The sequence below is a fragment of the Capsicum annuum genome, chromosome 10 (genome assembly GCF_002878395.1).
Source record: "Capsicum annuum cultivar UCD-10X-F1 chromosome 10, UCD10Xv1.1, whole genome shotgun sequence".
NCBI lineage: Eukaryota > Viridiplantae > Streptophyta > Magnoliopsida > Solanales > Solanaceae > Capsicum > Capsicum annuum.
Genome location: NC_061120.1, coordinates 159271673 through 159286184, shown reverse-complemented (window position 1 = coordinate 159286184; position 14512 = coordinate 159271673). Strand labels below are relative to the sequence as shown.

At 36.0% G+C, this 14512-nt stretch overlaps 1 protein-coding gene across 1 annotated transcript in view; it reads right to left on the bottom strand.

Annotated features, from left to right (window-relative positions):
• The window catches only part of LOC107844418 (mitochondrial outer membrane protein porin of 34 kDa-like), a 63245-nt gene extending 50471 nt beyond the window's left edge, over positions 1-12774 (bottom strand). Inside the window, 2 exon segments of the mRNA XM_047397734.1 lie at positions 12391-12542; positions 12741-12774. Of these exon segments, the coding sequence (XP_047253690.1) occupies positions 12391-12542; positions 12741-12774 (186 nt within the window).
• Between the last annotated feature and the right edge of the window lie 1738 nt (positions 12775-14512).

The window sequence follows — 14512 nt, the reverse complement described above, 5'->3', positions numbered from 1 at the left end:
GACTAACTGAGATGGTGGTGTTTTAAGACTAAAAATTTTAATCACCATAACTTCTTACCTGGTTATCAAATTTAGGCATTTGATATTTATGGAAAGCTTATTGAATTCCCACATAAATAAAAGTGAAAACCTAGTAAATTACCCATGGAATAAACATCTAGTAAATTTTATGGATGATATCTGTTGTAGGCACTAAATTATAATACTAAAATAAATGTTGAAAATAGGCTGAAATACCATAAGGTTCAGAATCTGAAATACTGATAAATATAACATCTATTAAAAATATCTGAAAACTAAAAACTGTCTGAACTTGTCTGGTCTGAAAGCCTCTAAATAAACTATCTGAATATGGAGTTAATGTGACAAGCCCTCAACTAACTATAACTACTGCAATATTGAAACTACTAAATTATTGAAATAAAAGTGTATCCTCGATAGATGTGGACTTACTACTAAATCTGCAACTGCTGACTGGATTTGTCTAAGTGCGGTCGGGATCCTGAGCGACCGAGCCTATGATATGAGACATTATAGCACAAAGAAAGAGTATGCATCAGTACATAGAATGTACTGGTATGCTAGCTGAGGTAAGGTTGAATGCAAGGGTTCATATTCATGACCAATAACTGATTGAATGATACAGAGTAACTGAATATAAGAGCAAGTGGATAACCGATACTAGAGAAGTCACTGAGTATGCAATACTATACATATAAGTATAGACTGTAACTGAGCTTTTTTTATGTTGAGCACTGAGTTCTGATAACTTAGTAACTGATATCTGAAGTTACTGATAACTAATTCACTAATACTAATTAACTGTGTTTGACAGTCCTAATTTTGTAAGACTGAACTGAGTTCTAAACTTGAGACTAAAACTAAAACTGTAGGAGGTAATCATCTAACCGATATGCCCCAAATAGATAAGGTAACTGAGTTGGGGTCTAATCTATAACCCCATTTAGAAAGGTTCTAATACCGTGCCACGGGTACTAATATATGATGCGTAGTCAGTCCTATCTAATGGGTGACCCCTAAGATCAGTACTAAACTACCAAGTGATTCCTGAGTATGTCAGTCCTATCTAATGGGTGATATCTCATAACCTACGCTGGCTACATAGTTTTAGAACTTAGGGATTATTTCTAAGGACCCAGTCCTAAAGAATGGGTGAGCCCCCATCCCTAGGCTCACTCGGTGCTGAATGCTACTCCCAACTGAATTGACACTGAACTGATTATAAGGAGCTGGACTGGACTGATACTGAGTCTACTGAGTTTTCCTGAGTTCTGTAACTGACTAAGTTTTACTGATCGTGATATGACTTATACTATTCTGTAACTGACACTGGCTCTAGGTAAATAGCTAGATTGTTGGGTATTAAATACCCCCAGGACTCAATAGCATAAAAAGAAAGACATAACATGATCATAAAGGCATAACAATACTTTCTTGCTAATAATGAACTCATTTAGACCTTTTGTCAAACACTTGATATAAATGAACTTGTGTATGAATGGGATCACATAATAATCTGCCATGCTTTCACTAGTCAAATCACATAAGTATTTCATCAAACACTTGCAGGGCATAAGCTTGTACATGATTGGGACCACATAATAACTGTCATGATTCTACTATTTACTTCACATAGGCAATTTAGCAAACACTTGGGAAGCATGGACTATTTACATGATAATGGCCAACACTTGAAAATCTTGATACATTAATCAATTTGTAAATTCAAGATTTTATCAAGATAATCACATATTCATCATACTTGCTATTCAATTTTCATAAAACTTGCAACTAAATCATGGATTGAAACCCAACTAATATCATGAACATGAATTCAATCTAATTCAAACATAGAAATCATAAATCTGAGATGTTGTATGTTTGAAAAAGGTTCTTGGACTTCATGAGTGAAAGGGACCCATGAATGAACACCTAACATACCTAAGAAGAAGAGTTCTTGAAGGTTCTTGGAGGATTTCTTGAGATTGCTCTTGGTTTCTTAAAGTTAGGGTTTTGTATTATAGAGAGAAAACTCTTGATTTTGGGGGAAAATTGAATAATAAGTGACCTAAAATGTTCTTAGGGCTTTAATCTCATATCTGGACGTAATAAAATCATGGGAAAAAACTAATTTAACCCTGGATGAAACTTTGGATTTTCGTCAAAATTTCCAAAATCACCCCTAGTGTGACTCGGTGCTTTTGCACCATGTCACTGGAAATTAACATCTGAGAATTTGGCCTGTGGTGTGATATGGCACAATCGTGGTGCCTCACTGGAAATTGACAACTAGGAACTGGGACATCGGCATGACATGGTGGTATCATGATAGAACACTGAAAAATGACAATTATGAACTAAGCATATGGTCCAATGCGCCAATATCATGATGGAGCACTGGAAAGTGACAATTTCCATTTGGCTTGGCTCCGCGATGTGCTGACGTTCTAGGTGGTACATTGTATTACAAAAATGGCTCTAACCCTTCACTCAGGTATCGAATTTGGGTTAACTTTATATCATTGAAAAACTAATTGAATTTCCTTTGCAATGGTAGGATCTAAATTGAAAAATACTGAGCCTTTCAAAAAATTTATATAGAATAACTCATGAACTGAGAGTTCATTTAAACTAGCGAAATATAAGGTATTGCAATATCTCCCCCTTAGGAACATTCATCCTCGAATGAGACTGATTAAGCTGAAGAACACTGACAGACTGAGTTTACACACTGAACATGTATAACTGAAACTCGACTACATGATTGAACTACTGATAAATTGAGTTTCTATACTGAACATGCATATCTGATGCATGGAATACATGACTAAAGCTATTAATAAGCTGAATTTTCATACTGAACATGCATATATGATGCATGGAATACATGACTAAACTGATTCCTTGAATATATACCATGCCATGGAATGGTCATACGATTGAGATTAGAATGAGAGATTTAACTTATGAGTACCCGTTACTCCAAATTGGATGTTGTTATGTAAAGAGAAAATGGAAGGTTAGGACATGAAAGCTTGAGTGTTATAGTACATCTCCCCCTTGGGACATTATGTCCCCCGAAGAATGCCGACTTGGCTGGGATATTGAGGAAAGGCTGAGACGATGCACGGGGCACCCACAAACTAAATTGTGACTGAATATCTGAGATCTAAAACTAAGTCATGATACATGAATCGAGATGAACTCGTAACTACTAGGATGCTCTATCTTGTAATAGTCATATTCACAAAACTTCAGATAGTACGACTAGGTGAAAAGATCGGGAAACTTACGAACTTGTCTTCCTGATTGCTAAACTAAATTCTTGGCTTTACGGACTAACTCATTCTGAAAACTTATACTTAACTGGGGCATTTCTTGACACTCTTTCTATAGAGTTCTACTGACTTTGGGGAGCAAGGACATCTTGTCATGGTCTGAATAAGACATCTGAATAAGAAGCCACAGCATGGAAAACATTCTGTAATATGGGCACTAATAACTCAACCTACTGAAGTCTAAGATGGACTAAATTCACCCACAATGTTCAAGCCTACACAATTCTTCAAAATGCATTTTGCCACTTACACATCAACATGACATTCAAGCCCATCTTTATAACTACCGCCTCATGTAAAACTAGCATGCAACAATTATTTCTTAGCATGAAACAACTACTCTCCCCCTTCTAAGAAACTGCTTATCACTACATTTAATAAGGAGAGTTCACTGAAGGTTAAACATGAGGACCTGAAGTATGAATGGACACTATACTAAACTTGACACTTAACTGAGGCTTGAGGAATAGAATGTTAACATCAATAGCCAGGATTTTCATCAAGAAATCTAAACTGAGGATATACATGATAAAATCTGAATTTAGCTGATCATTAGAAGTATAGCAGGAGTCATGGGAACTGAGCATACTGTAAAGCATGAGTACATAAGTAATGAGCTGCATGACCTGAGTTTGGAGTTTCTATATTCATGGAACATAATTCATAACACTGAGAAAACTGGAACTGTTTATACTAGGAACTAAAAGCATACATGATTTTTTATAACATGCATAAATAGGAGCGATGATCATAGAACTGACATCTACTGAGTGAGTAGATATCGTGATAGCTGAAATGTAATACTTTTCACTGAGGTAAGGAAGGGTTGGGCATTAACCTCTCCAACTGATTTTCTACACATACTGACATTACTATTACAATCTAAAGTCCTAATTTTTTGAGATATTGTAACCAGACAGTTCCTATATACCTGTCGGGCTATGATAGACTGACCCGCTGGGGTGGAGACTGAGAAAGGTTCTGTTAAGGTTTTCGATCTGACTTTAAAATCGACTGCTATGTAAGTAATTAAAAAAGATAGAGAATCTCTTGGATTTAATAAGACAAAACCTGTAAATAGAAGATCTGTAATGAACTAGTAACCATGTTAGGAAAACTTTCCTGATCTTGTTTGGACTGAAGTGCATAAAACCTGTTTGGGCGTTGCCCACTGGCGGCACTGGAAGTAGCACCCTGCTAATTCAGACGATCAGACTGAGCTACAGGATGGTTATACAGACCCTATTAGTGCAAATCTTTTCCCCTATAAGCTATAACTCTACACTCTCACATTCTGTGGCTTGGCCTACCACATCTAAAACATATATCACTTCCAGATCTATATGAACCTTGGTAATGTCTACCACATTCTCCACAAAGTGGATGGGTATGACCACTGCTCACACTACCCTTGGTTTTAGAGCCTGGTGCCTCATATGACTACAATTCTTAAACTTTAGTACTAGCACACTAGCTTAGGACAGAGTTAGAACTAAAAATTTTGGATAAAACTAGGAATGGTTACTACTCTCTGACTTAGGATGATTGAAATTGAAACTACCTGTTCTAGCTCTCTTGTTCTCTTTCTCCCTCTTCTTAAGCTTCTACTCCTCAATCTGTTTAGCATGGACCATAAGCCTAGAGATATCTATCTCCTTAATCAACATTGCAGTTCTGCACTCCTTAACCACACTATTTGATACCCTAAACATGAACTTACTCATTTTGGACCTATTGTCTACTACTATATGTGGAGCATACCTGGCTAACTAAGTAAACTTTAGGGAATACTCTTTCACAGTCATATTGCCTTACTTGAGATTGATGAACTTTAACACCTTGGATTCTCTTAGCTTGAAAGGAAAGAATCTATCTAGAAAAATAGCAACAAACTCTTCCCATTCTAGGGGCTCTGCATCTGTGCCCCTGTCTACCTTCCACTGCTTAAACCATGTATGAGCTACATCTTGTAGCTGATAGGCAACTATTCAACACTCTTATTGGAATTTACTCCCATAATATCTGTGACTTTCTGAATCTGATCGAGAAACTCCTGTGGATCCTCTTCTAACTTAGATCCTGAGAATAAGGGAGGATTTATTCAGTTAAAGTCTCAAATCCTGGTTGCAGTAGTATTGGCCACAGGGTTGGCCGAACCATAGTTGGCCATTCATTTTAAGTTGTTACAGAATTGGCTAGAGTAGTGAATGCAACTCTAAATTCTTCATGGGAGACATGCTTGTCCAGGGGATCTACCTGAATGGACTGAGGTGCTGACTGATTTCTGGTTCTCCTTTTGCTAGTCCTTTTAGGTGGTATGTTCTGTAAACAAAGGAAGAAACGAATTATACTGAGAGTTTAACTTTAGCTCATTTTTACTTGCACGACATGAATACTGAAAGAAGGAAAACTTTTCCTAAAACATCTCATAGCCCCATGTCCATAAGTGTGGCGCGCTACACACCCATGCACAGGACTCTACTTGATACGAATTTCAAACTTTCTAGGACTCTGTTGAACCTTAGGCTCTGATACCAAGTTTGTAATGGCCTGAGTCTGTACCCCAAATGTTACACGGTGTTTACGACCTCGAAGGATCATAAGCTAACCCATGACTAATATCTTCTGTGAGCACTGATTAATAATACTAAAATAAATGTGAAAATAGACTGAAATGCCATAAGGTTCAGAATCTGAAATACTGATAAACATAACATCTGTTAAAAATATTTTAAAACTAAAAACTATTTGAACTGGACTAGTCTGAAAGCCTCTAAATAAACTGTCTAAATATGGAGTTGATGGGATAAGCCTCTAACTAACTCCAACTACTACAATACTAAAACTACTGAATTACTGAAATAAAAGCATATCCTTGATAAATAAGGACTCACTACTAAATCTGTGACTGCTGACTGGATCTATCTAAGCAAAATCAGGATCCTGAGCATCCAAGCCTATGATATGAGACATCATAGCACAAAGAAAGAGTATGATCAGTACGAGAAATATACTGGTATGGTAGATGAGGTAAGGCTAAATACAAGGGTTCATATGCATAAATAGTAACTGACTGAATGATATAGAGTAACTGAATATAAGAGCACGTGGATTACTGATACTATGGAAATCACTGAGTATGCAATACTATACATATATGTATAGACTATAACTGAGCTTTTCTAAAGCTGAGCACTAAGTTTTGATAACTGACTGATATCTAAAGTTAGTGATAACTTATTTACTGATATTGATTAACTGTGTCTGACAGTCTTGATTCTGTAAGACTAAATTGAGTTCTAAACTGAAGACTGAAACTAAAACTGTGGGAGGTAATTATTTAACCAACATACCCCAAATGATATAAGGTAACTGAGTTGGGGTCCAATCGGTAACCCCAATTAGAAGGGTCCAAATACCATGCCATGGGTACTAACATGTATTGTGGAGTTAGTCCTATCTAATGGGTGACCCCTGAGATCAGTCCTAAACTAGCAGGTGATCCCTGAGTATGTCAGTCCTATCTAATGGGTGACATCTCATAACCTATGCTAGATACGTAGTTCTAGAACCTATGGATTATTTCTAGGGACTCATTCCTAACTAACGGGTGAGCCCCCATCCCTAGGCTTGCTCGGTGCTGAATCCTACTCCTAACTGAATAGAAACTGAACTGATTATACTAAGCTGGACTAGACTGATACTAAGTCTACTGAGTTTTCCTGAGTTCTATAACTAACTAAGTTCTACTAATCATGACATGACTAATACTACTCTATAACTGACACTGGCTTTAGGTAAACAGCTAGATTGTCGGGTATTAAATATCCCCAGGACTCGATAGCATAAAAAGGAAGACATAACATGATCATAAAGGCATAAGAATACTTGCTTTCTAACAATGCACTCATTTAGACCTTTTGTCAAACACTTGATATACATGAACTTGTGCATGAATGAAATCACATAATAACATGTCATGCTTTCACTAGTCAAATCATATAGGCATGTCATCAAACACTTGTAGGGCATAAGCTTGTACATGGTTGGGACCACATAATACATGCCATGATTCCACTATTTACTTCACATAGGCAATTTAGCAACCACTTAGGGAGCATGGATTATTATGATAATGGCCAACACATGAAAATCATGATACATTAATCAATTTTTAAATTCAAGGGTTTATCAATATAATCACATATTCATCACACATGTTATTCAATTGTCATGAAACTTGCAATTAAATTATGGATTAAAACCTAACTAATATCATGAAAATGAATTCAATCTAGTTTAAATGTGGAAATCATAAATCTGAGATGTTGTATGTTTTTAAAAGGTTCTTGGACTTCATGGGTGAAAGGGACCCATGAATGAATACCTAACATACTTGAGAAGAAGAGTTCTTGAAGGTTCTTGGAGAATTTTTTAAATTACTCTTGGTTTCTTAAAGTAAGGGTTTTGTATTATAGAGAGAAAGCTCTTTTTTTTGGGAAAAATTGAATAATAAATGACATATTTTAGGGCTTTAATCCCATATCTAGACGTAATAAAATCATGGGAAAAGACTAATATAACCCTAGATGAAACTTTGGATTTTCATTGAAAATTTCTAAAACTACCCCCTGGCGTGACGCGGTGCTATTGCACCGTGTCACTGGAAATTGACATTTGAGAATTTGGATTGTGGCATAACACAACACAATCATGGCCCCTCACTGAAAACTAACAATTGGGAACTGGGACATCAGCGTGACGTAGAGGTATCATGATGGAATACTAAAAAATGACAATTGTGAACTGAACCTATAACGCGATGCACCAATATCGTGATGGAGCATTGGAAAGTGACAATTTCCATTTGTCTTGGCTCCACGATGTACGAACATTCCAGGTGTACACTATCTTACAAAAATGGCTCTAACACTTCCCCCGGGTATCAAATTTTGGTGAATTTTATTTCGTTGGAAAGCTAAATGAATTTTCTACGAAATGGAAGGCTATAAACTAAAAAATTTGGAGCATTTCAAAAATTTAGTATAGAATAACTCATGAACTGAGAGTTAATTTAAGCTAGGAAAATATGGGGTACTGTAGCAGCATGGGGATATTCTTCCAGTGAATCTGATGAGAATTAGAAGCCTGAAGTTTTGTCTAAGTTAGTAGTGGAAGATGGCCCAGTTATCTATTATTCCTTGTTTGCCTTTATGGCCAACATAGAAGATAAAGAAGAAAAAGAGGTAACTCTTTCTGACATTAAGGATAACCTAGCTAACTACTCGGCTTGGAATACAGTAAAGCTTGCTAGTGTCTTGATTAACTCTATATGTGAACTAACTGCTAAGAAAATTGGTTTGGAAGAAAAAATTGAAAATCAAGAACTTGAACTGATTTCTTTTAACTCTCCAAATTTCTGAAATTGAAGAATTGTTCACAAAGATAAAATCTAAAAATCTAAAGTTTGATGAGTAATCTAGAGAAGGCAAATACAGTAGATGTAAAGGGAAGAAAAAAGCTTCAAGTCATCAAATTGATCTTGAGAAAAAGTTGAGGGATTCTCAAAAACATCTTATGTCTGCACTCCATAAGAATGAAGAGTTAGAAAGAGACCTAGTTCGTTTAAAAGAAAATCTTAACAAATCTCTTAAATTGACTACAACTTCACAGATCCTTTATAATTTGACCAGTCAAGGTACAAATAATGGCAAGGAGCTTACTTATCAATGAGAATCACAACCTCTTGGGTCAAAAGGAAAAGTTGCTCATGATGCTAAAAACAAGGTTCACAAACCTTTATGTACTCACTGTGGAAGAGATGGGCACTTGAAAGAAAGATGTCATTATTGGCTTGAAACTAAAATAAGTAGTTTTGAATACATTCAGCAAGGGAAGTCGCATCTTAAGGGTTCCAAACTCTTGAAAAATATGAAAAGAAATTATTTACCTAGATGGGATAAGAAGGATTTGATCACACCATTATCCTCCTGCTGGGAACTCAAATTTAAGTGGGTTCCCAAATTTAACTTGTGATCATGGTTCAAGGATGAGAAAGAGAATTGTAGTCAAAAATGGGTTGTTGATAGTATGTGTTCTAAGCTTAATATTGGAAGATCTGACTGGATTCTCTCTCTCAAGACACTTCAAGGTGGAAGTGTCTCATTTTGAAAAAGTTAATTTCAAGGGACCTGGTCCTAAAGGAATTCATCTCAGAAGAAGAAACTTGAGGCAGTATGAGTAAAGTAAAGTCTAGGCTTGGTCCTTAGACCTGTTCTAAAGAGAAAGTTGAGACAAATCTTGATTAAAATACCCTGACCTAATATTTGAGTTAATGTCACTCCTTAAAATTAGCTAGGTTAGGGAGACAGGTATCCATGATAAAGTAGGTGCATATTAATCTAACTCAGTTCCACACTTTTGTAGGAATACACCTGAAACATCCTGGGTTTTGTACCTTGGAAATTTCTTGAGTTCTGAGCCTACTGTTGGTCATACGACTCAGTATACTAGTCGTATAATGAGGGTACAGATCAATGATATAACTTGTAAGGTGTCCAATGTTGGGTGGTTGAGTTTCTGGGGTGATTACAACTTGGTGGGTATGGGTCATATGGTTGGTGATGGGTCATTAGGTTGGTCCTTCACTTAATCTAAAATTTAGTAACTTAACTAGGCTCTAAGTACGAGTAGCTCACTAAGAGATATAAGGATAGGGTACGAGTTGTGGTGGGGAGTCATATGTTATCCAATGTTGATTTCCTTGGATTCTGTCTTGGGTACGATTGGGATCATATGAGTCATATGGTAAAGGTACGGCTTGGGGTAATAAGTCATATATTGGACAGAATGTGGTATCCAAATTTATGTTCTGGGTATGATTGGATGGTACCACTCATATGATATGGGTACGAGTGAGCGGTCCAAATTGTACCCACCTGTGGGAATTTTTACAGTTTAAGTTAGGGGTATTCTGGATATTTCACCCTCTTAACTCCCTTTGACCCCATGACATAAACCACATTTGGAGGCTTCCTTAAGCTATTATCATAATCAAACACTCTCTAAACACTCTCAAATCTCTCTAGACCTCTTGGTTCAAGAAAGGCTAGGGTTTTTCTCAAAGCAATCAATTAAGTCTCTAAGTAGTGGTTCCTCTTCGTCTTCTTTGTTAGCTAGGGCATGTTACTTCTCCCTCATTGTTAGGTCAACTAAAAATATGATTTAATGAATGATTTTCATGGCATTAGTATGATATTATTTTGGGTTTTTAAATATATGTTGGGATTTTTTGTTATTCTTGTTTAAATACCATTTTCCAATGTTTTTCTTATGGTTTTCATGTTATAATTATGATTTGAACATGTGGTTGCATGGGAATGGTCAATTGGTACTTGGTTCTGATTTAGGAAATCTTATGCCCTCAATATATTTGTTAAAATGTCTATGAGAATGTCTTTATCACATAGCTTTACTATTATTAGAATCCTTGAATTGCATAAAAGGTAATGGAACATAAATTGGTTTAAATGGTTTTAAAAGGATTGAAAAGGCCTTGGTAGACATGGTATTGGTTTAAATGAAAACTTTGGAGTCAAATTAGTTTTATGGATTTGGTATGGCATAAATGGATAGACTTGTAAGCTCAAGTGTTAGTGTAATGATACCAAAGTTAATGCCTAATAAATAAGACTCCTTGGTAAATAATTAGTTGTGCGTGAATGATTTTAATATGGACTTAAAAGGGGATTTGTTAGCAAAGCCATAGAAGATGGTGGTCCCGAAGGGAGCAAAACTGGAAACTCACATTTGTTGATGTAAGGTGGGTCTTGGTGACAATGTGCATTATGTCACACTTATATTTTGGAAGTTGTACTAGCTATCTCAAGTTCTTTTCTCTGAATCATGCGGCTAACATACGTCGGGGACTTTCAGTAGGGGGAGATAAACCCATATAGTCTATGGGTGGATTTAGGATGGTAGAGTAACATAATACCAGGTTAATTGTTTTAAATACATACTAAATCCGGTTGACTTTCCCAAAATGAAGTGTGTGTATATATATATATATGAATGTGATTGCATCTGGTTATTTACTGGGTTTTAAATATTGGCATTATTTTATCCTTACTCCTGAGTACATGCTATCGTTCACTCGCTAACCCATCTTTGGGCGTGTTATCCCGACGCAATGCAGGAACCATCCATAGTACTCCTTCTACTTAGTGACTAGGTTTGGGGACAGCTTGTGTTAGATTGAAGTGTAAGCTTCCGTACTCCGAAAGACTCTATTTCATGTTATGGATTTCTCTACATACTTTTTGTTATTTCTTGGACATTAGTTTTGGTTATAGTTGGGGGCATGTCCTAATCTGCTATTATTTTACTTTCAGATAGAGGCTTTGTATGACTACTATGGGCATAGGCGATGTCAGTATTGGTGTCAGCCTTGGTATTGGTATTAATATTGGTGCTAACACCGTTTAGATGTATTTGATTTGTGATTGTTCAATTCTATCTTGTTATATGTTCATAATTCATCCGACTTAAGATGTAGGGAGGTAATGATTAGGTGTTGGGGGTGGTCTCCAGCCCTGAATGGGGCTTGAGGCACCCGATATGACTAGGACCTGGTTTGGGTTGTGTCAACACTTATGGGAATAGCTTAGGAGGAGAGCAGTTGAAGCAAACACAAGTACAAAATTCAATCAAAAAGAGAGGGACCTGGTCCTATCTCTTAAGTTAGTAAAAAAATAAGGTGCCTTAAAAATTCATTAATTTTTTGTTTAAAAAGACCATATGTCTTCTCCTACCTGAAAAAAAGTTGTCAATTCAAAAACAAATGTGAAGAGTCACACCTTTTGTGATTAAATGCATCAATCCAAAAAGGTATCTCTTAAATGGAAAACAGTCATCTCCTTAATTAAAAAATCAAATCCTATATATTTTATTCTCTTCTTAATTAACTTAGAGTATTTTTCTAAAGTATTCCATATTTGAACTAAACTAGTCCTTATTCTTTTCCTTTTACAAAAAAATTCAAAATGGCAAAAATTCTATCCTCTTCAACCCCCATGAAAGAATTATCTTCTAATCCTCCTAAAGAATCACAAAGTGTCTTACAACCCACACCTTCCCCTGAAATTCCAGAAATCCCAAGTGAAACTGTTCCTGTTGAAAATCCTGCATCCATTAAGGATCTTGCTGAGTTAGTTTTGAAAGTTAACTTAAATCAAGGATCTGACTAAACAATTGAATAAGAAACTTCTCATTCAAAAATTCTCTCTTCATCAGAAAAATCAAAATCGTCCAATGTTGCACAAATATTTGTTCACTCTGAAGAATTGGATGGTACTGAAATGTCAAAGAATTTACCATTACCTGGATCCCTTAACCCTTCTGAGTCAAACCCCATCTTTGCATAATTATTTGATGAAGGAGTTCATGTAGAGAAATTTGATTCACTTAGCAATGTAAACTTGGTGGCTGAAAATTTTCTTCTACTTGAACATGATCCCAAGAAAAGCTCTGTCAATGTAGAAAGCAACATAGTAGGAGAAAGACAAAAAGTGAAAAGGAATGAGGAAGTGGCATTACCTCCTAATGAAGAAGATGTGGATGAAAAACTTCTAAGGTGGTCCATGAAGAGACAGAGCGACAGTAAAGAAAAGGATATATTGATTGACTGTAGCGTACAAGTGACTAGATCCTATTCTACTAGAGGGCCTAAAAAAATAGTAGTGGATGATGCTATGGAGGCTAGTAAATCTCTACCACTAAAATAGGAAGACTCGAGAAAGCTGTTACGGTGGAGGAAGAAAATTTTGAAGCAATAGAAGTTGGAGAAAGTAAGGTTATTGATTCTGTTATTTTTGTTGCAACCAAGAAGAAAAGACAAGAAGTTTATATTACTGAAAGGACCAGGTCCTCTTGTTCAAAATCCGGAAACCTTCCAAGAAAGAAAAAGAAACATGTTATTATGAAGAAGGATAAAGTCTATGAGGGACCTGGTCCTAAGAATATAAAGGTTGTTGAAGAGGAACCAAGTAGTTACTCAAAGGGAAAAAAAAGAAGGTTGTCCCTAGAGAAGTAAGAAATGTTGTCTTGGAAACCCAGAAAGTGCTATTTAGGAGAGTGTTTGATCCAAAGATTTATGAGATACCTGACATGATGGAATTTATGGAATGTATGAAACACTAAGCTTAGATGCACCTACTTGAAGTATCAACTCCTATGGTGTTTGAAAATAAAGTTAGAGAATTTTATTACACTATAAATTTCTCAAAAGATAGAGTGAGTCTAACCAGTCTAGTGCGAGAGAAGGAGATATATCTAGATGAAGAGGGCTTGGGAAAAATCCTGGATGTACCTATAATAGGTGTAAGGACTGTTTTGAAAAAATAGCCCTCAACAGAATTTATGATTGAAACCTCAAAAGTGGGTGGAACTTTAATAGCTGGTGTAAAGAAAAAATTTCTTACATGTTAGTTCTAGTTAGTTTTTGAATTTGTGAACAAGGTCCTTCTACCCAGATCATATAAAATGACCATTACCTCTGGTGTTGACCTATTCTTAATCAAATATCTGAGTAAGTTTGAGCTGATTTCTTACCTGCTCTTATGATAGAGCACATGAAGTAGGTAATCTATGAGAAGGAAAGGAAACATGGGATGTAATATGAGTACTTATTAAACAAAGTATTTAATCATGTTGGAGTAATTAGGACAAAGGGAACCCCTGGAATAGTCAAACAAAAGTTCAGCCTGATAACTTTGGTAGAGTATGAACGCATTGAAGGAAAGTGGGAACTGTATCCCAAGCATTAGAACTTTTGTCTGCTCAAGAAATCTTAACAAAATAAATTGAGGAGTTGAGGATTGTGTTATTAGAAAAGGACACTGAAATAGTGTACCTGAAACTACAGAATCGAAAGTTGTCTTCAAAGGGAACTGGTGCCACTTAAGAACTTACAGCAAAAAATGCAAAGCTCAAGGGCAAGGTTGTAGAATTAACTAGTGAGTTTCAAAGTTTGAATGTTAAAGTAAATAACCTTACTAAATAGTTATTGGATGCTCATGCTACTGAGGCTTCTAGAATGGACATGTTTCTAAAATCACTCACCCCTAAGCCCCCTTCTATTTGAGTCCTTGTGT